General features: G+C 40.6%; 2 protein-coding genes across 7 annotated transcripts in view; both read right to left on the bottom strand.

The window, feature by feature from the left end:
- Positions 1–10,729, bottom strand: part of cgnl1 (cingulin-like 1) — a 29,986-nt gene extending 19,257 nt beyond the window's left edge. Inside the window, exons 1-8 of one of the 2 annotated variants that reach the window (XM_061038585.1) lie at positions 10,557–10,729; positions 6,017–7,709; positions 5,770–5,864; positions 4,021–4,123; positions 3,516–3,605; positions 2,881–3,017; positions 1,715–1,853; positions 842–1,054 (exon numbers count right to left, since the gene is read on the bottom strand). In XM_061038585.1, coding sequence (XP_060894568.1) covers positions 842–1,054; positions 1,715–1,853; positions 2,881–3,017; positions 3,516–3,605; positions 4,021–4,123; positions 5,770–5,864; positions 6,017–7,657 — 2,418 coding nt within the window. In that variant the 5' untranslated portion in view covers positions 7,658–7,709; positions 10,557–10,729. Of the gene's footprint in view, positions 1–841; positions 1,055–1,714; positions 1,854–2,880; positions 3,018–3,515; positions 3,606–4,020; positions 4,127–5,769; positions 5,865–6,016; positions 7,710–10,556 lie in introns of both variants that reach the window. The other variant, XM_061038576.1, reaches the window with a different exon arrangement.
- A 4,456-nt stretch (positions 10,730–15,185) lies between these two features.
- The window catches only part of tcf12 (transcription factor 12), a 67,546-nt gene continuing 60,961 nt past the window's right edge, over positions 15,186–21,770 (bottom strand). For 2 of the 5 annotated variants that reach the window (XM_061038630.1, XM_061038621.1), the window contains 5 exons: positions 20,395–20,506; positions 20,130–20,292; positions 19,379–19,608; positions 18,796–18,949; positions 15,186–18,020 (listed from right to left, as the gene is read on the bottom strand). In XM_061038630.1, the coding sequence (XP_060894613.1) occupies positions 18,807–18,949; positions 19,379–19,608; positions 20,130–20,292; positions 20,395–20,506 (648 nt within the window). In that variant the 3' untranslated portion in view covers positions 15,186–18,020; positions 18,796–18,806. Of the gene's footprint in view, positions 18,021–18,795; positions 18,950–19,378; positions 19,609–20,129; positions 20,510–21,770 lie in introns of all 5 variants that reach the window. The other 3 variants (XM_061038598.1, XM_061038606.1, XM_061038612.1) reach the window with 2 other exon arrangements.

Genomic DNA, 21,770 nt, shown 5'->3' on the forward strand with positions numbered 1-21,770 from the left:
CATGGTCTGCCAAATGTTCAAATAAGGTATGATGAGCCATGTACCACATATCAAATGCTTGTCACAGCTGTTTTTTTATAGTATTGACACCAATTTGGCAACGTGTCGGGACAACCTCTGAGATTGAGGTTGTTTTTTATTATTGTTAAAAGAAGCGTAGAACATACCTGGAAGTTGAGATTGATTACTGCATGCTGTGATACTTGTAATGCTTTCTGTCTCTACTTGTAGTTTCACTATTCTACCACTAGATTCAGTTCATAAGCCTGATCAGAGCTGTGCTTAAATTTACACACATTACTAAGAATAAGTACAAGTTAATAAATGCCACTCTATGTGTGAGAATGTTTTTACACACTCATTACACACACATCTGTGCATACACACTGTTGATAAATGAAGGCCCAGGAGACTAAACAGTAGTTTGTATATTGCATGCTATTGGATGATGATGACGTTGTAAATTGCTTGTTTTCAAGTCTTAAAAATTCTTGTTTCACTCAGCTCTTCCCTTGCACTTGGATCTTTGCCTTTTCAGTAATTCTTATGTTGATCCTTAATTCTACATTTTTTCATTCAAAATAAAAACAGCCAAAAAAAGAAACCTCTTCCTGCCTAAAAGCACGATTACCTCTTGTACATAACGTCGTAATACAACTCATGCATGCTTTATGTTATTATGAAGCGTGCTCAGTTGACAAACAGGCGGACGAGAGAGAGAGAAAGGGACGCGCAGTCGAGTCCGCGTCTGCACAACGGAGAACAACACAGAGAGCATGACAGCTACTTCACTGACTTTGCAGCTTATTTTATGAGGGTGGGGGATGAGGGTGATTATTACCTGCTTGGCCTCCTCCAAAGACATCTGCAGCCGGCTTATTTCCTTCTCATACTGCTCTTTCATCTTGTCCACCTCCTGGTCATGAGCAGCCACTTCCTCCTTCAGTGCTCCTTTCAGGGCCGTCAGCTCCCTCTCTCGCCTCCTCAGCACCTCCTCCTGTTCCTCCTTAGCCAGGTAAACCTCCTGCAACTCCACTTTCAGTTGCATCATATCCTGTAAAATGTGTAGTTGCATTTTTTACTTAGCAATTTTGTGGAACCACACCTGAGCGTACACTTGCATTTGCTCTTCTCTTTTGTTAAACTGATCATTCTCACTACAATGAAATGTCGGAAACAGTTTCAATACATAATGTCAGCAGTGTTAGAGAATATTAAAATATAGAAGGTGGACTTTTGGGGAAAAATAAAAAACATATTATTTAAGGTATACTGTTCTAATTCTGGATTTCTTTTCAGGATTATTGACAGACCTTGTTTTGAAATCATTGAAAATGTCCTTCTTATGATTACAAATGCCCCCCCGACTGTAGCCATTTCCAAATCCAAGTTAAAAAAAAACTCTGATGTTGGCCCTATCCTTTGATTGATTGGGTCCCCAACTGTACTTTTTATTTTCTTCGTTCAACAGTACTCTGCCCTGTTACTATATTGTATTTTTTTTTTAAATCCTATGTCACCTATTGTTTCTCTCACTATGTAAAGCACTTCGAAACACCTCTGTATTTGAAATGTCTGAATTTGAAAAGCAGCGTAGTCCTTAGCAAGGCTTCATCATTAAGGTTTTGGGCAATGACAAAGGATTCAACTTCTGTGATACTTTTTATGAGGCATTCTATTTCTTCTCTATAGGACGTTGAACACTGTGCATTACCGCTATGATGATGTCTTTCTCCCCATCTGGCGCTGACTTCTTGGCCGTGTCGAGCTCGTCATGCATCTCTGACAGCTGATCCTGCAGGTCTCTGATTTCTGTCTGGTATTGCTCCCTCTCCATCTTCACCTGAAACAGCCTGACACACCACACAACATGTCACAACCCAGTACAGACACTCTACATACAGTGGGTATGCACAAACACCCTCACACCCGCTCCCTAATTCACACTTAAAAATGGCAGCACCTGTGCTGGGTCTGGATGTGAGGCCTACAGAGCAAAGAGGTTCAAATGAAAACCAATAATGTCTAAACTGTCTCTGCATGACAACCCTGAGGGGGAGGGTGATAAGTGATGTGAGGCACCTCAAACAAATGACCTCACAGTGCTGTAGGCTGAACCTGAACATCTATCCCTGCTGTAAGAATAGACTCAGAGAGAGGTGAGTGACAGGAAGCTGATTCCATTTTGTTTGATTCGGTATCAATCGTCCAATAAAGGCAGACATCTGAAAAATGAACGCCAAAGAAAGAACAGAGTGAAAGCTAAGTCATATTTGGCATTTAGCGATTCATTCCAATGAAAGCTGAAAATAAACAGTAATCAGCTAAGAGACAAAACTTAATTAAAACGTCAGTAAGAGAAACATTGCAGAATGAACGAGCATCAACAAAGATCCAACAGGAAAGAAAGGAGAGATTTCAGCATGAAACAGGGCAGGAGTGTAAACAGTAAGTGCTGTCAGAATTAACAGTTAACCAGTCACAAAGCACACTTTGATATGAAGGGCTGTCTCTTCAGCAAACAGGAGGAGAAGCAATGGACTGTGCATGGTAACCACTTCAGTAACTATCAACATTTGTCAGTGGTTTTAACAACATACCTATTACTCTGGTTTCAGCGTGACCATGCATGGAGGTGTTAGTGTGGTTTTAGCAGTGACAGAGGACGGGTTTTCTAATCAGGATCAGCAACAAATGAGTGAGATTTATGTAGAGACCAGGGCACTAACCCTCACCAGCTTCCTAACACGGTATTCATTACTAAGATTACCTGAAATAACAAAATGTTACTGTACTTGAAGAAGAAAAAAAAAAACAATCAAAACCATGCTACATTAATCTATCACTCCACCTTTTCTAGAACTCTAAAGCAGCACTCACTCTTCTAAAGTAGTCTGGAGCTCGGCTTCTGTTTGGGCAAGTTTTTCCCTCAGGCGGTTACACTCCTTAGCACTCCGCTCCAGCTCCTGCTGCAGCTCCTTCAAACCTGCTGCTGTCCTCCTGTCAGCTTGATTCTTCTGATAGTCAAACACAAAAACATCAACGTTGACATTGCAATGTAGAACACACATACATATTCGTCTTTTACATCTCCTGCACAATGCTTTTGGTCTTTGGATTAAGATGATCACACACACTCTTTGTTTGATAAAAACATTCAGATGTGGCCTTTCTTTACACTGCCCATACATTTTAACATTGCAAAGACTGAACTATGTAAAATCTCTAATACACGGCAGTGTCTTGATAAAAGGTTAAAAACAGATTTTCAAGAAAACAGCTTGTACACTGTATAACTCTAAAGATGATGTGCCTTTTTGCAAATGTTCATCTATTAGTAATGTCTCTTCAAATTCAACATGTTGAACGGTGATCCCTTGAATCTATTATCCAAGCCATCCCTTTAAAAAAAAAAAACTATTAAGTTTGGAAACAAACCCACTAACCAATACTACTAATGTGCCAAGTTAAGTCTGCTGGTGTCAAAGGTACATATGTAGTAACATTGTTGTTACCTCTAGTTGTCTCTTTACTTCGGACATCTCCTTCTCCAGTTCAGCATTTTGCTCCTGCAGCACTTTGGTCTGTGCAGAAATGTCAAGTGACTGACAAGAGAAAAAGTAGTTTTGAGTTACGTTATGTCAAATTGAATATTTGAACTCTGGCAGTAGCAATCAGTCACTTAGTAAACGGTACATTTTCATTTGCAGACAGTGTCATCTATACAAATTACAGCCACAGAGCTGAATGTCGAATACCATACGATAAAATAACAGGTTTAAAAAATATCTCCTAAAATAGCTTTAAAATCAAATATACTTTTGATAATCAGAAAATCAGGAAGAATTGAAGGCAAACTTTGTCCTTTGAGCCAAAGCATGAAAGCTGCACTTCCAGAAACCTTAAATCTTTTATTGCACTATGATGACCCTTTGACATTTCCAAACAGATAGCAGAGAAGATTCTACTTTATTTAATCTGTTCTTGGTGAACAATAAAAATGATGCAACAGTGTCTCACTTTGTTGTCGCTTGGTGCACTCCCTGTGGCCCGAGACTTCAAGGTCTGTATCTTCTCAAAGACAAGGTTGACCTTTCTCTTTGTCGTTTCATCACTGTCTTTACTTCTGTTGACACACACACACACACACACACACGCACGCACGCACACACACACACACGCACACGCACACACACACACACGTACAATTTGTCAACACAATTATTATTAAACATAAAAAAAAAACTTCTCTAAGTGTTTGGGGGATCAAGATTTAATTCCAGACTGTTCTGGGAACAAAGTAATTCATCCCTGCTTAGAAAGGGTCAGGAAGGATCATGCTGCTTTGATGTGTCACCTCTCAGCATCAACAGCTTCATTACACCCGTCCACTAAACCATGAAGCACATGAGCGGAAGAATCAAACATATGGGCAGGGTAATGGGATTGCTGCCTAGGCCAGATCAACACCTGCTGATATTATACTACGGAGGAAACCTTTACAGTCAAGCAGTGGTTTTGTTCATAATTTGAATTATTGAAACAAAGATCATTGTTATGAAGACGGCATTCACATGACCTGGGCACCATACAAGCCATAACCACAAATATTATACCACTTCTTTGGTGAAGTGCTCCTCTTCTGCAAAAATGATCAAAGTCAAATTGGTCATAGTTATGTTCTGCTCAGAAAAAAAACTTTACATTTCTTAAACATCAACTTCCCCAGAATCAATAAGGGCAGCTTTTCTTTAGTGTTAACACTGAGCATTTCTAAGAATACTGCCAAACATTTGAAAGCACCACAGAGGGGAGGATTTTCTCAACCCACAGAGCAATTTCTAATCCTTTAGTTCAAGTGAAAACATCAGAATCCACAAAAACCACTTTCACATGACAGCAGTGATATATTATTTCAATAAATTTCACAGCTATGACACAGAAAGCCAATCCCCCACCCCACCCCGAACCTCTCCTCTGTTCATACAGATGATTTCCATTAAACTTTTATAACCCCTGTTGGTGAATGTTTCTCTTCTGGGCTTTGGGAATGTAGCTCAGATTCAGCCCTTGCACTTCCATCTGTGTTTCCTTTCCTTTGTCCTGTGACTCCTGACCTGTGGCCCGACACACCCAAGCAGTTTCCTGTTCTCTTTCTACGGACATGGCAGAAAAATCTGCACACATTTTTCTCACTGTAAAATCACCCACAACTGTTTTGATTATCAGCAGAAAACGATGTAACAAGGGGTAGTTATTAATAAAGACGTTTTCCAAAAACAACCCCTGACACTGGCGCTCTCTACTAATTAAGAGACTTTAAAAAAGCAATAGAGTCATCATATTTGTTTGTTTTTCCATCATCTTTCACTCCTTTTAAAACTCAACTTCATCTAGTAGGTGTCTGATTACAGAAGCAAACAGAAAGTCGTCCCCACATTTCACACTGAAGAGAAGAAAAAGCAGAGGGATTCTCCAAGAAAACAAACTCCAGACAGCTAGATCACTCCCAGCCTGCATGGGAGGGTAAGACGAGCACATTCCTTCACTTTTATCACATAGAGTCCAACTCTGATAAAAAATTTAAAAAAACATTTATATGCTCCCACAGAAAAGTCTCCTCGCTCATGATACAGTGTCTTATGGTGCAACTTCTGGGCTTTAGAGAGAACAATATCTTCATTTCATGATTCAACTCACAGCTATAGGGATATAAAGCTAAACTGTGATCAAATGTAAATAAGAACCTGGAGAGCGGTGTTTACTCACCCATCTTTAAGGTAACTGAATAAAATCTGTTTAGCTGTCTCTTCATTTGTTTGTTGTGAAAGCTCCTGTTGACCTTTGAGAAGATCAGGTGTCGCCTGAGAATGACAGGAAATGAGAGGGAGATTTTAATTAAGTAAGGTAGATATTTTAAAAAAGGGGAAATCAGTTTTCTTCTTTAACGTCTCCTTTTTTGTCAATGTTAAGATGCAATCATGGATATTCATCAGTGATCTCTGATGGCTTTTACCTGAACGTCTGCTTCTGAACTGGATTTTTTGCCTGCCGTGGAAGAAGGCTTTGATAGTGATGTGGACAGCGATGATGATGATGACATTTTTCCTACTGATGTTGCATTGTCCTCACTCTCTTTTCTCTTGAATGGTACTGAAGAGGAGCTAGTCTGTGACTTTTTGTAACCCTGTATGAGGCTGGCACCTTTGGAGACGGTGCTCTGAGGAGAGCCGGGCGCACTGGTGGCACGAGATGAAGCTTTGTAGTCAGTCCTACCGTCCACAGCTGAGATCCAGGAGTCCTGACTGCCAGCTGTTTTCTGTAGACGTAGCTGAGAGGGCCGCAGGACGTGCTCCATCCGTGTTCCTTGGCGGGCGCTAACCCCATCCAAGAAGCTTGAGGCATCTCGCAGGCCGATGGCGCTGTCCACACTGCGTGAGCGCTTCCTGTCCTCAGGGTGGATCCTGTTCCTGCGCCCCGCCCTGCCCCTGCGCTGCTGGCTGCCATCAAACTTGTCAATAAGCTCGTCCACACCAGGAATGGAGCCTGTGTCAATGTCTCTGCCTGAACCAGGATGGAAAGGGATGTATCGGCGGTTCTCGTGGCGGTTGATGGTGTCGGCATACAGGGCCTCCATTTGTTCATCCAACAGAACCTTGGACGTGGAGGATGTGGAGGAGTGGCGGGAGCGTGGAGTAGGCTGAAGAACTGGCCCACTTGACTCTGTCCTGCATAGAGGCAGGACGTCAGGCTCGTGTCGGGAGCGTTCCAGACTGGAGTTGGCACTGCTCACGGAGCTGGGGGTTCTGCCTGACGACTTGCTCTGCTCACTCGTCGGACTCGACACAGTGGATTGTGTCGGCTGGGATGGAGGCTGAGTTTTAGAGCCTGGCTTGGACTGAAGTGGACTCGTGTTGGCGAGACGAGGCTGAGACTGCGGCTGAACAACTTTTGACTGAGGCTTGCTCTGAGGCTGAGCACGCTGGACTGAAGGTAAAGACGGCAACTTAGGCGTAGGGACGACTGCCTCATTCATGCTCTGGGATAGAGGTTGCTTTTTCTCTGGTTGTGTGGGCGCTTTCTTCTGGTCCAAGCTGGATGACTTACTTTGGGATAGCGCAGGTAGGGCAGTTTTGGAGGAGGAACTCTGCTGTTGGTTCCCAGTCTCAGCTGGAGGTGGAGACCTTGAAGGCAGGCGGTGGAGGCCACCAAGGTTCAGGGAGTTGGTGTTTGGATCATACGGCTGCAGGATCTCAGGGTGCTTTTGAAAGTTCAGAAGGGAGGATGGTTTCTTTCCTTGTGAATCTGCCACGCCATTTTGTGGACCAGTGTATTGCATCATATTCTGAGACCTGTAATCCATGAAGGGGCTGTTTGATCCAGCCTCTTTGCTTCCCTTGAAGTCATACTCTTGGTAGTTCTCAATAAAAGAGCCCTCTGAGTCAATGTACCCATTACTGTTAGGGTCCGTGAAGGAATGAGGACCCCTGTCCTGGTTATTGAGGACTACGTAGGGATGTCCATCAATACCCTGGACACGGATGCTGAGACCATATGTACCGGCTCCATTGCTGTGGGGCCTGGAGGGGCGGGATGGCTGAGTGTGGCCCCGCTGTGGGCCGCTGGGAGGAATGCCAGTTACTCTGTACGACTCCATCAGGAATGCAGAAGGAAAATAAATCCTCCTCCCTGGATCAGGTGGCCCACCCCTGCAAGCAAACATTAATGCAAGCTGTATTAGTCAAGTATGAGACACAACATAATTCAGTCATTTCAACAAATGTTTCCCAGATAACACACTCGGCCTCCAATGAAACATTAAAGCCTTGCCGCATTTTTATTTCACCCGCTTTCATTTTCTGTTCTTGTTTTGCGTTGGTAATGTGGTGTTTTCTCGCCACAGAGATCTTATCTTTGCAACTGAGCTCTGACTAAATGAAAAATTAGCCAATGAGCTTCCAGTGTTTCCTTTGACATCTCTCCCATACTGTCCCTGAAAATATGAGTCAACATCAGTCACATTCTTTAAACAGCTTAAATAATAAGTGGTGTTTAGAAAGGTCTTAACGGGTGTGTGACTAACAGGTATGGTATAACTAAATGACTGTTTACCTTGCAAGACAAAGAATATAGGTTAAACAGGTTAAGAGGAAGGGATTGAAAGATAATACTCCAACATGAGTCGGTTAGACCGGAGAACAATGTCAGACCTCTGTCATCTCTGCTCAGCCTTTGGGGGGCGGCGGGGGGGGGGGGGGGGGGGGGTAGGTTTAAAGTGAGTGTGAGTTTGTTTGAATGCACATACACAACATGGTTGTCCTTGTAAATGACAGTGTCATTTGCAGCCCACTCTCATGCAGCAACAGACAGTAACCAAATATTATGCTGCTCAATTTTGTCACATTGCTCATAATTGCATGGTTGTCAAACGTTGACAGGTTTGATGCACAATCATGACAACACAGCTGGCAATAAATACAAGACTGTGAACGATATGAAAGTTAACCTCTAAATGTTCCTCAGACATGTTTGTGCCTGGGTAGCCATGAAGACAAAGCCATCAGCAGCCACCATGTGTTTCACTGGACAATGGGCTTTTAGCAGGTTCCTGTTTGCCTTGCTGATAGTGACCCATTCTACCTGATGTTACAATACAAAGAGATTCGGTGATGGGCCTGCAAAAAGACACTGATAAGACTGACTACAAAGGAAAAAGCAGGATGTAGCACATTTGCATTAAACAGGGAAACAGAGACGGATGGACAACTGATCCTGAAAATATAGCACATTGAAAATTAACTTGGGGGCATGTTGTTATTTTCATATCAATGTGATAAAATGTTTAGATTTTTCATTCATTAAGTTGGCTGGATGAGCCATTCCTTTCTAAACATTTTTCATCCAAATCAGTCTCAATCTAAATCACAAAATGGTCAATTCATCAGCAGACCTAGAGAACCTAATGACATGTTTTTGGACTTTTCCAGAGGAAATGTGTTAGTAAAGATGGTATGAAAAGCCCATACTACACATCCTGGTGTTTGCTACATTACAGGCACTCTGTTATCATCCAAATCAATCAATCAATCAATTTTTATTTGTATAGCGTCAACTCATAACAAGTGTTATCTCGAGACACTTTACAAGAAACAGGTAAAATACCTTACTCTTTGTCTGCTAACATTACAAAAGAGCAGGTAAAAAGACCTTACTCATTGTTATGTTACAAAAAGCAGGTAAAAGACCTTACTTATTGCTATGTTACAAAGATCCGGCCTATCCATCATGAGCACTTTAGTAAAGCAGCAAAAGTTACAGTGGTAAGAAAAAACTGCCTTATTAAAAGGCAGAAATCTTCGGCCGGATCCCCGGCTCATGACGAAACAACCTTCACGGGCCTAGACTGCGCCGGGCTTGGAAAGGGATAGGGGGAGAGATGGGATAAGATGCAGGAAGAGGGATAGGGAGCAAGGGGGTGGGGGGAGGCAAACCGTCCATCAGCAAATGTACATTTTTCTGATAAAACCATAATAATCAAATGTATTAGTCATTAGCAGAGCCTCTCTTTGTTTCAGGTGGTGTGGCCTGTCAGTCAAAAACACTGCAAATGTTGGCCAAGAAGAAGGTAAAGTGTCCCGTCCAGCATGAAGAGTGCTGTCCACATGAGATTAAAGCTGAGGTCAATGGACTCTTTCAACCTTCGTGTCATATGTACCCAAAACACAAGCTCTTCAACAAGTGAACAACTTTTTTTATCCAGATCATTTTTTTTTTCACTTCAAAAGGAGGAAACCCACACTGAGATGCCCCACTGCCCTTCCTAGTGGCCGTGCTGCCTTCACTGACCCCTGTGTTGCAGAGCAGAGAGGTCAGCACCGAGCACAGGTGGGATGTCAAGGGCCTGGCTTTGATCTGTGTGGAGGGGAGCCTCTGTAAAGATTCAACAAAGCAGTTTTTTTATCTTCTCCTGAGAACTGATTAGTGTTCTGTGTCACAGAGAGTCCTGAAACATGACATGGGGGAAATACATCTGTTTAGAGCGGCATCAAGTGAGGGAATGCAAAAGCCGAATGAAGCCACTCAAAAGAGCGAGGATTCAAAGTTGTGGGAAAATATTACAAAGTTACGTAACATGAATCCACTAATCTGGAGCCGTCAGGTAAATGCATCGTGAGCGTACAGCAGCAACTGTGCACACAATGAAATCATAGCACTTAATGGATATGTCAATAAAAGTTGACAGACGCAGTGTTAGTGTGAAACATAAAGGTACATAAGCAGGACGTAAGGAAAACAGCGGCAGATTGAGTTGACGCACTTTTTCTTTTTACATCGCTGCTCAGTGCAACAGGTGGCAAGAAACACACAAGTCAGAGATTTGTTGTTGAATTTAAATGTGCATTTCCTTTAATTCGTCCTACCTTACATTACTTTGCGACTCATTGAAGGCTCGTATATGGAAAGTTAACTTGTCTTTTATAGTGAAATGTTGAACTCTTGTTATCGCTCCAACAACAGTCTACAATGAACGCTGTTAGTTAGTTTGAGTTACTCACCGGCGTCGCTTTTCCCTCTGGTTTAATTTATCGCAGATTTTAAACCTTTGTTTGAAGGGGTTTGTTTAAAAGATAAACGCTTAAGCAAGTGCCAACAGCATTGCTTGCTAACTTATTAAGTCCCGTGTGTTGTTTTCTAAGGAGAGAGTATGGCAGTTTGAGAAGGACGTCCGACCCTCCGGGCCGCTCCGCCTCCTGACTCAAACACACAAACCCGCCCACCCACTCAAAACCAGTCCGCTGCTCCAGGGACAGATTTCACAACTCCAATCAAATGTGGACCGGATCTTCTACCGGGTCGTGATTCGGTTTTAAAGTTTCACAGCTAGACTCAGTTCAGCTCAGCTCGATCCCTGTAGAGGCTCAGAAACCAGCGGGCATAGGTGCGACTCTCCCACTTACCGCAGCCTACTTAGGCCTCTATGTACCGTAGTCTTCCTATAGCCGAACACTATGTTTCATTATTATTAACAGACTATGGTACATAGGCTACATATATAAATGTAGGGTATAAAAAAGAGGTGGTACATTTTGAGTTTTTAATCATATTCTACTACTCTGAATAAAGCAGATGGGTGGACCCGGCACATCATGATGGAGAAATGCTGTAAGCCTAAACCAAGAGCAGGCCTACTCTACTTAATCACACATGTGGTGAAAGTTGAACCAGTTACACAATTAAGGCCTTAAATTGGTAACAAAAAATACCCAGACTAATGAATAATGAACCTATAAATCTCAGACTGGTGTGGGTGTTGTTAATTAGACAGTGCATGGATGTAATTTGCAGCCGCATGTCTTTAAAAACCGAGAGCGTCATCTAGTGGATAGTCAGCTGACCTGAACGCGTTAGTAATAGCCTGTGATGACTGCTGGCTCTGGTGCATGGATGTTACTCACACAGACAATGCAGTGAACGTATCACAGCCTATAAGCTACAGGCGAACTAAAATAACTCATGTGATGCAACGAGTTGTTGGAGTACAGCATTACAAAAATCCTGTTATTAGGAAAGGTATAATACTGTATGGGATGAGGACATGATGAAAAATGTTCTGGACAGTGTGTGTGTTATTTTAGAGGTAAAGTGCCTGTGGTGCACATGTATTTAAAGAGGAAGTGCAACACTAAGCAAACAGTATGAGCAGTGATAAATAATATGGCTTAAAGTAGGGTTGTAGCAGAAGTATAGGCCAGACATAAAGCATGCTCATGCAAAATACCTCAAAGAAAATCAGCAAAAGTATGGTTATATTTATTTTTTAGCATATCCATAGGACAATACTTAAACCCTTTCCTTTATAGCCTAACTCATTATTAAACAAATCTGTAGATGTATGCGTCCCTCAGTCACTTTAATGTCACAATATAAAAAAGTGCTGTTCATGTTACAGGCTATGTCCATTAAAGCAGTAAGACATTAATGATGTCGTTACACCAGTTATATTGCAGTGTACTGTACATGATGAAGAAAGCATGTGCAATTACCTTGATTTATGTTTAAGTTTTTTTTTTTTTTTTTACAATACTTAGTGGTGTTTTCTGGCTTTTTTTATATCAAGGCAGAGCAGTGAATGTTTCCCCATACTTTCACAATCCTAGGGATGAGTATGGACTCAACATTTGGATTAAAAGACCAGAGACAGAAAAACAGAGCTCAGATTACGTGTTTTTATGCCAAAACTTCAAAATATTGGAAACAACTCTATTCAAAATCTTATGTTAGCCAATTTACAAGAGTAGTTTAAAAATGTTTGTGTTGCTGTTCTGTTTTGTATTTCTGTTGTCTGAAGTGATCTTTGTCTTTTATGTGCTGCAGAAGAGGAATTTGCTTTAAACCAGTCAGGCCTGTTTAACAGCAACTTTTGTCATGTTACTTTTAATACTTTCTTGCAATAATAATAATAATGATACATTAAATTAAATTAAATAAATGAAAATAAAATGTGCATTTCAATATCTGAATTAAAAGCAGTCATTTAGGGTAACCGTCCATATTATATAACAGGATCATTAACACTGATGCAGTTATGTGGATGTAAATATTTAATGTTGCAGCTGGTCAAGACGGAACAAATTTAAACTAGCCTACTCTAACCATTTCATCTATAGGGTTAGAGTTACTCTTAAAAATGTATCTCCATCATTTCCATCTGAACTGTAGCAAAGATGAAACAAAATAATGTCTCCTGTAAAGACCGTATAACCCCAGGTTGTACTTATAGGTGCTGGAATTCAGTAATAGTTATCCGTTATTGTCTTTACAGTCACTTTCCTGTACCGACGACAGAAAATAACTTGTAACGCACACATGGACTTACAAGATTTGAAGCAATCTACTACAGCATGAACAACATTAGCCTGATGCCCAGCTGGCCCATGTGTCTTTGTTGTGTCTTGATGTTTATGTTTGTGTCTCCACAGCCTTTAATCTGGGCTCCGTGTCTCTGTGTTGGGTTACAGCAGCACACAATGAGCACTCTGTTTCCCCGCTGAGGTGCCACAGCTGGGACCTCTGGGCATGTTCAATATGATTCTGATTATGAGAGCTACTCCAGGGGCATGTCAACCAAACTGACAGGTACCAAAGATTGATAGAAGCACTTCAGCTCATTCAGTTTCAGCTGTTGCATTGTGGATGGTTTCAGCTGATACTGTCTTAAAGGTCTAATTCATAACGGACATGAATCAACTGAATGAAACTAACGAATCCCCCAAGTGAACAGGTGTGCATCCAACATTTTGGAGTTGATTGTTTCAAAAGAAAATAAAGTTATTATGGCATTTTGTAAGAGACATAGTAACAATCAACACCAAGTCAGTAATGTCAGAAAATCCAACAATGTGGAGAACAAAACATAGAACCGCTTCTCTTCTTGCGTGCGAAGTGAGAAGTACAACAGTATTTAACACAGCAAAGAGGTTTTCTTTACTTTTTTAAGACAGCTGAAGTAGTTAGTCATATTACAGGAGGATGAAATACAGCTGCATCAACACCAAATATTCTCCAACCATTTTTGTAGCTTTCTCCAATCTTTATAAAGGCTGGAAAATATTAAAACTCAGCAACAACATATACCTGAACACTTATCCCATTTTTAACTCCTAAGTCATCAGTGTGCTGCAATTTTTCTTTTGGCTTAAGACAGTAAATACTTATTTTAAAATGCCCCAGTGGGGGCGCCGGCAGCCTATAGTGGTTAGTGCACGCGCCCCATGTATGGAGGCTGTGGCCCTTTAGGCGGGCGGCCCAGGTTTCCAGTCCAACCTGTGGCTCCTTTGTCGCTTGTTGTTCCCCAATCTCCCTCTCGCTCCCAATTTCTGACTCTATTCACTGCCCTATCTCTAAAATAAAAGCATGAAAAGCTCACAAATTAAAAAAAAAAATGCCACTGTGGACTGAACACTCATTTAAAAAAGACCATCTTGGTCTTCTAAATAGAGGTCATTTATACAGTTTCTTAGTGAGTAAGTTTAAAACCATACACCTTTAAATAACAGAAAGGTAAAACAAATGTTAAAGGAATCCATCAAAGCAAATACGAGATGCAGTTTGTGTTTTTCCTGATTGTTGACCCAACATGCCTTGAGGGTTAATGTTATGGGAAAAATAGCCATAAATGTAAGGTAACACATTAAAAGACAAGTACTTTCTAACAATTTTGTAGTTAATTTCTATTTTTTTTTTTCTGGAAATAATTATAAGGAATCACTTGAACAAGAAGCACAGCTTAAGCAGCATGTTGAGTGCACTCTGAGAGCAGCAGAGAGGAGGATGATCTCAGTGTTCAGAGCAGGAGGAGCAGCAGGCTCTTTGGTCGATCTTCAAGGATATGAGCCAAGGACTTTCTGTCTGCTGGCCCAGCAGCCATGACAGGAAGTCAGCCTTCAGACCCGGTGGTCCCACTCCCACAGACCACATGCACATCCACCACCTCCATCAGCAGCAGCAGCCTGACAACACAGTCACATGTTCTGTTCATCCCTGCAAAGAATAATCCAAAGATGATAGGCATGATTCATGTTGCATCACTGAGCTCACCATAGGCAGGAGAGCAGTCAGCAGTTCTTTTCGTCGTTTAGAAAACTGAAATGGGATCAGACTGCTAAGGAAGTGATGAGCTCGCTCACATCTGCATGGTGATAATTTTGTGCAGATGTGAGAGATTTACAACCGTGCCATGAACTCCAGTCACAGCCAATAGAAAGCCGCCAAAACAATTATTAAGTTAAAAAATTCTGGTTGTTTTTTTTTATTTTTATAATGTCAGCATTTCTTTCTTGTACTGTGGTCTTAGATGGAAGAACAGGTGTTAGTCACCTGTACCAGCAGAGGTGTGACAGGCACCTTAATTCAGCTTTGACTTTTTTCATTTGTTTCAGATTATTTTAGTTTTCTACGACTATGAAAGATAAATGAAACATGTCTAAACTAAGTGTAAAAAACAACAACCTGAAACTGATAGTCAACTGAATTTTAAATGCTGTTAATTAACATTTAATTAATGTATCAGAAAATATTTTAATTTAAAAATCTACACCCTGTTGACAATTATTCATATTCATTTCCTTTTCCCTGCACAAATCTTGACTCTTTATTTAAAAAATAGGAGCCCAGCACATGTACAGTACGCTGCTATCACACTTTATTAAAAATAGAAACATATATTCATAGCACTTTCCATACAGACTAAAATGGTCCACTGGTAGTATTTTCAAAAATGAGTTACATACTATAAAACACTCATTTGGCCTAAATCCACTGTAGAAATGTCTGGAAAAAACAAAAACATTAAGGACGTTTTATTTACCACTTGTTTCTGAGCTCATCCTGCCTCATCCTTCCTGTGCCTTTAAAAAAAATAAAACATTATGGAGAGGACATATGAATATGGAGACGGGACAGAAACAAACGTGTTTGCTCAGTGAGAGAAAGAAATGCACATACAAATTAGTGTAAAAAAGATGGCACATTTATTGCAACATAAATGTTATATACATTGTGTTTTTTCTGTTGAAAAAGACAGAAAATTCAAATTCCCATTGTTGCAGTTTTGTAATGTATGCATCGACAATAGTTTTTTTTTATTTGACACAGGAACAAATCTTTTATGAACTGACAATGAGACCAGAGACGAAGAACATGGTCTCGCTTTTATGAATCTGGAGCTCATACGAAGCTTTATGAAGTACTCAACTACGAGCAAAAATTCAGCCATGTTCTTGAGATGCTTTTTGAAAATTTCCTGTAATCACGGACAGGTTATTGTAAATAACCGTACATTTTACTATCTAATATAGTAAAATAAAGTAAGAAACTTTTTACTCAAAACTTTTGCTTTCAAAAATCTAGAAAGAGTAATATTTAGAATTCAAGAAATATTCTTACAGTATTATTGTATAAAAGACTAACTACAGTGAAAAATAAGCCAAATGTTGTTGTTTTTTTCCTTTTGATTTCCTTTTTTCCTTCATATATTATACAAGGGAAAGTGTCTGGGAATACAGCAAAAAGTCTAACTTGGCAAACAGAGGAGCAAAAACGTATAGGAAAAAACAGAAAATGAACAAGGGAAGGAAAGAGAGCAGGAACTGGCATACATTATACCCGCAATCAAAGTCTGCTGACAGGTATACAAGTCTTAAATACTGAAATGACGAACAAGGCCACATTCATTCAGAGAACAAACAATCCCCCCCCCCCCCCCAAAAAAAAAGTTTTTTAGTGGAAATGTAAACTTTTTGTGTGGCATCTTTCGAATTAGCTGAAGTCCCTTTTTGTGTGGTGAAAAATAATTTCCGAATGTGTGAGCCTTGTTTGAAGTGTAGATAATGATAGGAGACAATGTACAAAGAATAAATGGAATATAAAGCAAGTCTTAAGACCAAAGACTAAATAAAAAGAGAAACGTAAAGCATGCACACTTTGAAAAGGAAAGCAAAATAAAGCCATGACCATGAAGCATAAAAAAGTAAATCCTGATAACTAGTTTGTTCATTATTATGCTACAGTTCTAAGATATCCCACAAAGCCCATGAAATATCTACTCTGGCTTCTTAGTGTAACACGGCTTGTTTGAAAACATAATTGAAAAAGATATTGTCTCCTCTAACTGAAACTGCACATTGATATGCTGGAAGTGTAAAGAAATGACTCGTTACAACACAAATAAGCATAACTAAAGAATAACTGCTTTTGACATAAAATGTCTGGAGAAATGAAGAGAGAAAATACAGGTTATGTGTTCATCAGGCCAGGAGAAAGTGTGGTCGTCGTTTGTTTTTTTAATATGACTAAATCTTCATCAAGCAGTCTCTGATTAGCTGGTGGCGAGAAAAGCACAAAAAAAAAAAAGAAAAAGCCACTTCTGTGCTGACCAGTAACTGTCAGGATGCTAATCAAAGACAAGAACCTGAAAAAAAAAAAAAAAACCTCACTGCTTACATTTAACACTATATGGCGAAGGAGGACAACAACTTCCCCTTTTTCCTTTAGTTAAGACACTACAAACTTCAGGGAATGCAAAGGTTTGCAAGTAGATTGCTCTCTGTAATTCTGCTGCTCACTACCGAGGACACAAAAAGACTCTAACTTAGCTTTCAGTAAACCTAGAGTTTGCACTTCGCCTGTCACCTTTGAAGACAATATTGATGACGCTAATGTAGTCGGGCTGTCAGTAGCACAGAAACGTATCTAAACTACACAGAAACAAACATAGGTAGTTTTGGTTATGCGTGTGGCCAGTGGCAGAATTTAAAAAATATAAATATAAATAATATATAATCTTTTTCTTTGAACAAGGGGCGCATTTACGTCTTCTATCCAAACAGCAAATTATCGTGTCAGTTGGGTATAAATATGACTCAGAAAATGGCCAATAAATTAATCCTTTCAGTGCCCAAATAGTTCCCCCTCATCTCGAGACTCGCCAAAGATTTATGAGGGTGGAGTGCTCAGTTTTAACGGTGACACTGGCAAACAATAGATCAACTGAAAAGCTGCATATTTCTCTCTGAATTTGCTTCACTTTCCCTTTAGACATACACTTTATAGCTCAGTAACATAATAAATAGAAAAAAAAAAAGAAACAGACAAACAAAAGAACAATTGCTCTTACAATGCATTCGTCAATAGGCACAAGGCAATTTCCATGAACGGTTGGAGGAGATTGCGAAGTCTCTGATTGTTCAGAAGCAACACACTTCTTGCAGACATTGATATGTGCTGAAGGTTTTTTTTTTTTTTTTTTCTTTTTGGGAAGAAATTTGCAGATGAAAACTGGTAACTGGAAGCTGGACGCTTGTTTCATTCTTCACTCAAAGGATTGGTTTGTGTGAGCCTCGTAGTTTTCCTTCAAGTGGTCTGTCTCCTCCAACTGGTTTCACAAACTGAGAGTCCTGTCTGTCACTGGTAAGCAAGAACACTGACTCAAATGGGACAGAAATGTTCTGGATCATTTTGATCTGAAGAGAGAGGGAGACAAACGCTGATCAGAGGCGTACATTAATAATTACACAAGATACAAAACAACATGTGTGTTTTTATATTCAAGGTTCAAGGTTACAGAAAGTGTTTGATTTAAGAGTACTAAAGCTTCTGTTTCATAAGATCTGTATATCAGTGAGGTAAGGAGAACTAGCACAAATGAGGAAATTGATTGACTGATAAACAAATCCCTTGATTGCTAATGTCATTTCATGCACAGAATAAGGCTTTGACCGCTGCAGGGAAAACAAGACATTTGAAGACAATACCCTTTAATTCATGAAATGGTAATTGTTCATATTTTAGTTATCTTGGATTTATTTGATAGGGAAAGCTGAATCAAAGTTGGGGGAGAGACGGAGAGAAATGTTGCAAAGAGGCCTTGATTTGACTGAACCCCTGTGGTGAATACCTGGCATTAGTGGTTAACCCCCTACCAGGTGAGATACCAGGTAAAAATAAAAGAAATAAAAGTAATAAAGATGACTTCATTTATATAGCGATTTTGAAAATCAAAGTTATGAAGTAGTTTTCAAAAAACAAACAAACAAATTGTACCCAAAATAAAAAACACAATAATAAAAGACAACTAAAGAACATTCCAGCAGTTCACAGAAAAACTTAAATGATCTAAATAACTTTAAAGAAGAGATTCTGACTTTGCAGGGATAGCCTAACATGATTGATCAATTAACTGTTTGAGACAATAAGAAATCAGTAGAAAACACGAGTAGAAAACAAAGGTAATAGTACCTGTCTGCTACTCAGAGGTGGCCCATGGGGTTGGATGCATCAGTCAGGCCTGGATGGACCCCTGTGTGAGCTTGTTGAGCATCAATGGAGCCTCTGGACGCCTTCTCCTCCTCCCTCCTCTTAAGGCAGGCTGCTTTGGGGTTCAAATTCCGCTCTGTTGGTTCAAAGATACGATAATCAGACTTTTTTGTCACTTTGTTTAAATATCAATGACGTTTGGGCTATGTTTTAATATTTGGATCAAGCATTATAGTAACTAAATAAGGAGTTCAACTCCTTTTGATTACAGCATCATAACTAAATTATTTATATATCAATAAAATACCACAGTGAACAAGAATGTAAAAGCTAGTCGACTTCCACTGTTGACCTGCACAGCTTCCCAATAGTTTCTCTGCTGGCTGATATTTTCTCAGAGTCTCATTATTTGGCAGCTCTGTCAGTGAAAAAACTTCCTTTAAATATGAGTGCAGTCTTTTCTCTAGATGTGACACTAAAACTAAATGACCTTTTGCAGGAATTCAAATGTGAAGCATTTGAGAGAATCTATTTTATTTTAATGTGACGTTTCAATGACACTGACCTCTGACTTGCTGCTCCAAGTTAAGTATGACAGCCACGGCCTGGTGGAGGATGAGCAGTTTGGTCTGGGGCTTCTCGCTCTTTAAGTGCAGCTGACACATGCGACCCAGCTCCTTGAAGGCCTCGTTAATGTCCCGCACCCTCAGGCGTTCACGAGCGTTGTTGGCCATCCTCCTCTCGCGCTCACGCTCAGCCTTCTGCTCCGGATTCAGGTCCTCATCTTCAGCGATGCTGTGGGAGAAGAAATACACCTAACGTTAGAGCTGTTATATAGTAAGGGGCAAACGACGCACACAAAGCGTTGGGCTCATTTTCTGCCTTTCATATTGAGAGAAAAGAAGTGGGATGACTGTGAAACACATGCAACATATCATATCAGCACCACAAGCCCCCAGTGGGACCGAGCCCAAGAAATGTCAAACTAATCCAATTGTTCATATGTGATTTATAATGAAAGGGAACTAATTATATTCAAGAATACAGTAACAAGCTAAATTGTTAAGTATAACAGTCCTGCACCTGTCTTACACCTACAGTATACCACTTCAAATAACCTTTACTGCAACAAATGTTAATGTTGACAATGCGGTCATCCACTGGAGACAACATCTCTCTGCTTTGTGAAAATGGTTTAATCAAAATAACAAAATCAATCTTCAAACTTAGGCCAGTTCAAACAATTTCTATTGGTATGATTTCTTTCCTTTACTAACACAAGTTCAAACAGATTGTGTGTGTCTGTGTGTTCTGACCTTGTATGTGTGCCTGGTCTGGGTGTCCTCATATCTCTTTTGTCGCTCTCATCATCAGACCTGTCATCAGCGGAGAGGTTATCCTCCATCTCATCCTTGTCCTGTTTCTCCACCTTCAGCTCCAGGGCGGCAGGCAGATGGCCAGCCAGGGCTGAAGTAAGACCTGCAGGAGATGGTGAAGGAGGTAAGATACTGAACAACAACTGAGCTCGCTCTTTTTCATAATGTGACAGCAATATAATGTGATGATAAGAGTGCAAAAGACCTCTGAATGCTTCCAACTGTTGGTTGAGTTCTGCGGTGGATGTAGAGCAGGTGCTGGGCAGACCTCCATGGCTATTGTTGAGACCGACGGCATCATCAGCGTGGGCACCACCCTGCTGCAACACAGACGGAAAGGACGGAAAGATTAAGAGAGGAAGCTGACTTTGTTTGGAGACGACTTGTGCAAAACAAGGGAAAGAGTTGAGTTATAGACTTCAGGTACCATAACAGGAAGTTTAACATACTGTACTACAATAAAAAAAAAGGCCTTGATATGTTCAGAAATACATCAAAACTACCAGCTACAAGATTATTGATAAAATAAAGACAACATGCTGTTTGAAAGTCAATCTACTTATTGTAACATAAGATGAGATCAGTGTCTTTTTTCCAACACTAGGGGATGCTTCTGTGACTTTTTTTTTTTACAATTATATGAATGCTTAACAGAGGGAGAAAATCACTTTGAAAATCATCTTTGATATAAAGCTCCCCCCAAAAAAAATAAATACTGTTTGCAATTTATTTTAAAAGAAAAATAAGAAAAACTTATTTCCCCCTGTTTATGTTACATAATGATTCCCTGCTTACTGCTTTGCATTCTCAGGCGGCTTGGCTTTCTGTAACCACAACTAAGACCACGTCTGTTTCTCATGTCTAAAAGGAGACAAATCCTTCTGTGTTCGGTTTCAAAAGATGTCAAGCTGAAGCCACTTCACAGTCTGACTCTGACTGTTTCCTTGTTTTTCTGTCCACAGTCACAACATTAAAAAAAAACTGGTCAACTCCCACCGTGTTGCAACACAGAGTCCCTCCTTCATGAGGTTCACCACATGTTCTTGAGCGTTTAGATTTCCCCTCTGAGAATGGGGGGGAACCGTCACAGAGAACGGAGGGTATTCCCCCTTTTTCTTAAGGAATGTGATTGCAGTCACTGTTGGCCTCTGTTAACCCCACCACCATGAGACCCTCCCCTTCCTCAGCGCTACGCTAATCTTTGCTGTGCTCTCAACAGGTGCCCAAACAACTCTTTGCCTGAAGGAGGAGGGGGGAGGCCGGGTGCTCTGGCGAGCAAAGAAGGCTGCCATTTTCATGGCTGGGCCTGATTACCATACAGCTGAGGAGCTCTTATTTGGGGGCCACGGGTTCAGACACACGTTTCCAACGATACAGATTTCCTGGGTTGTTAAAAAGAAGTGATGAAAAGGGGTGTAAGGGGGTGTGGGGCTGGGTGTCAGCCGGAGTAAAAAGCCTTTACTTAGTCTGGTGGGCTCTGTCTGAGGGGACCTCTTCCCACACAGGAAGTGCTGTGTTAGCGCAGACACAGTATGTTCTATCTCACAGTCGCAGGCGGTCAACATCACTGCTACAAGCCAG

The sequence above is a fragment of the Labrus mixtus genome, chromosome 1 (genome assembly GCF_963584025.1).
Source record: "Labrus mixtus chromosome 1, fLabMix1.1, whole genome shotgun sequence".
Lineage (NCBI taxonomy): Eukaryota > Metazoa > Chordata > Actinopteri > Labriformes > Labridae > Labrus > Labrus mixtus.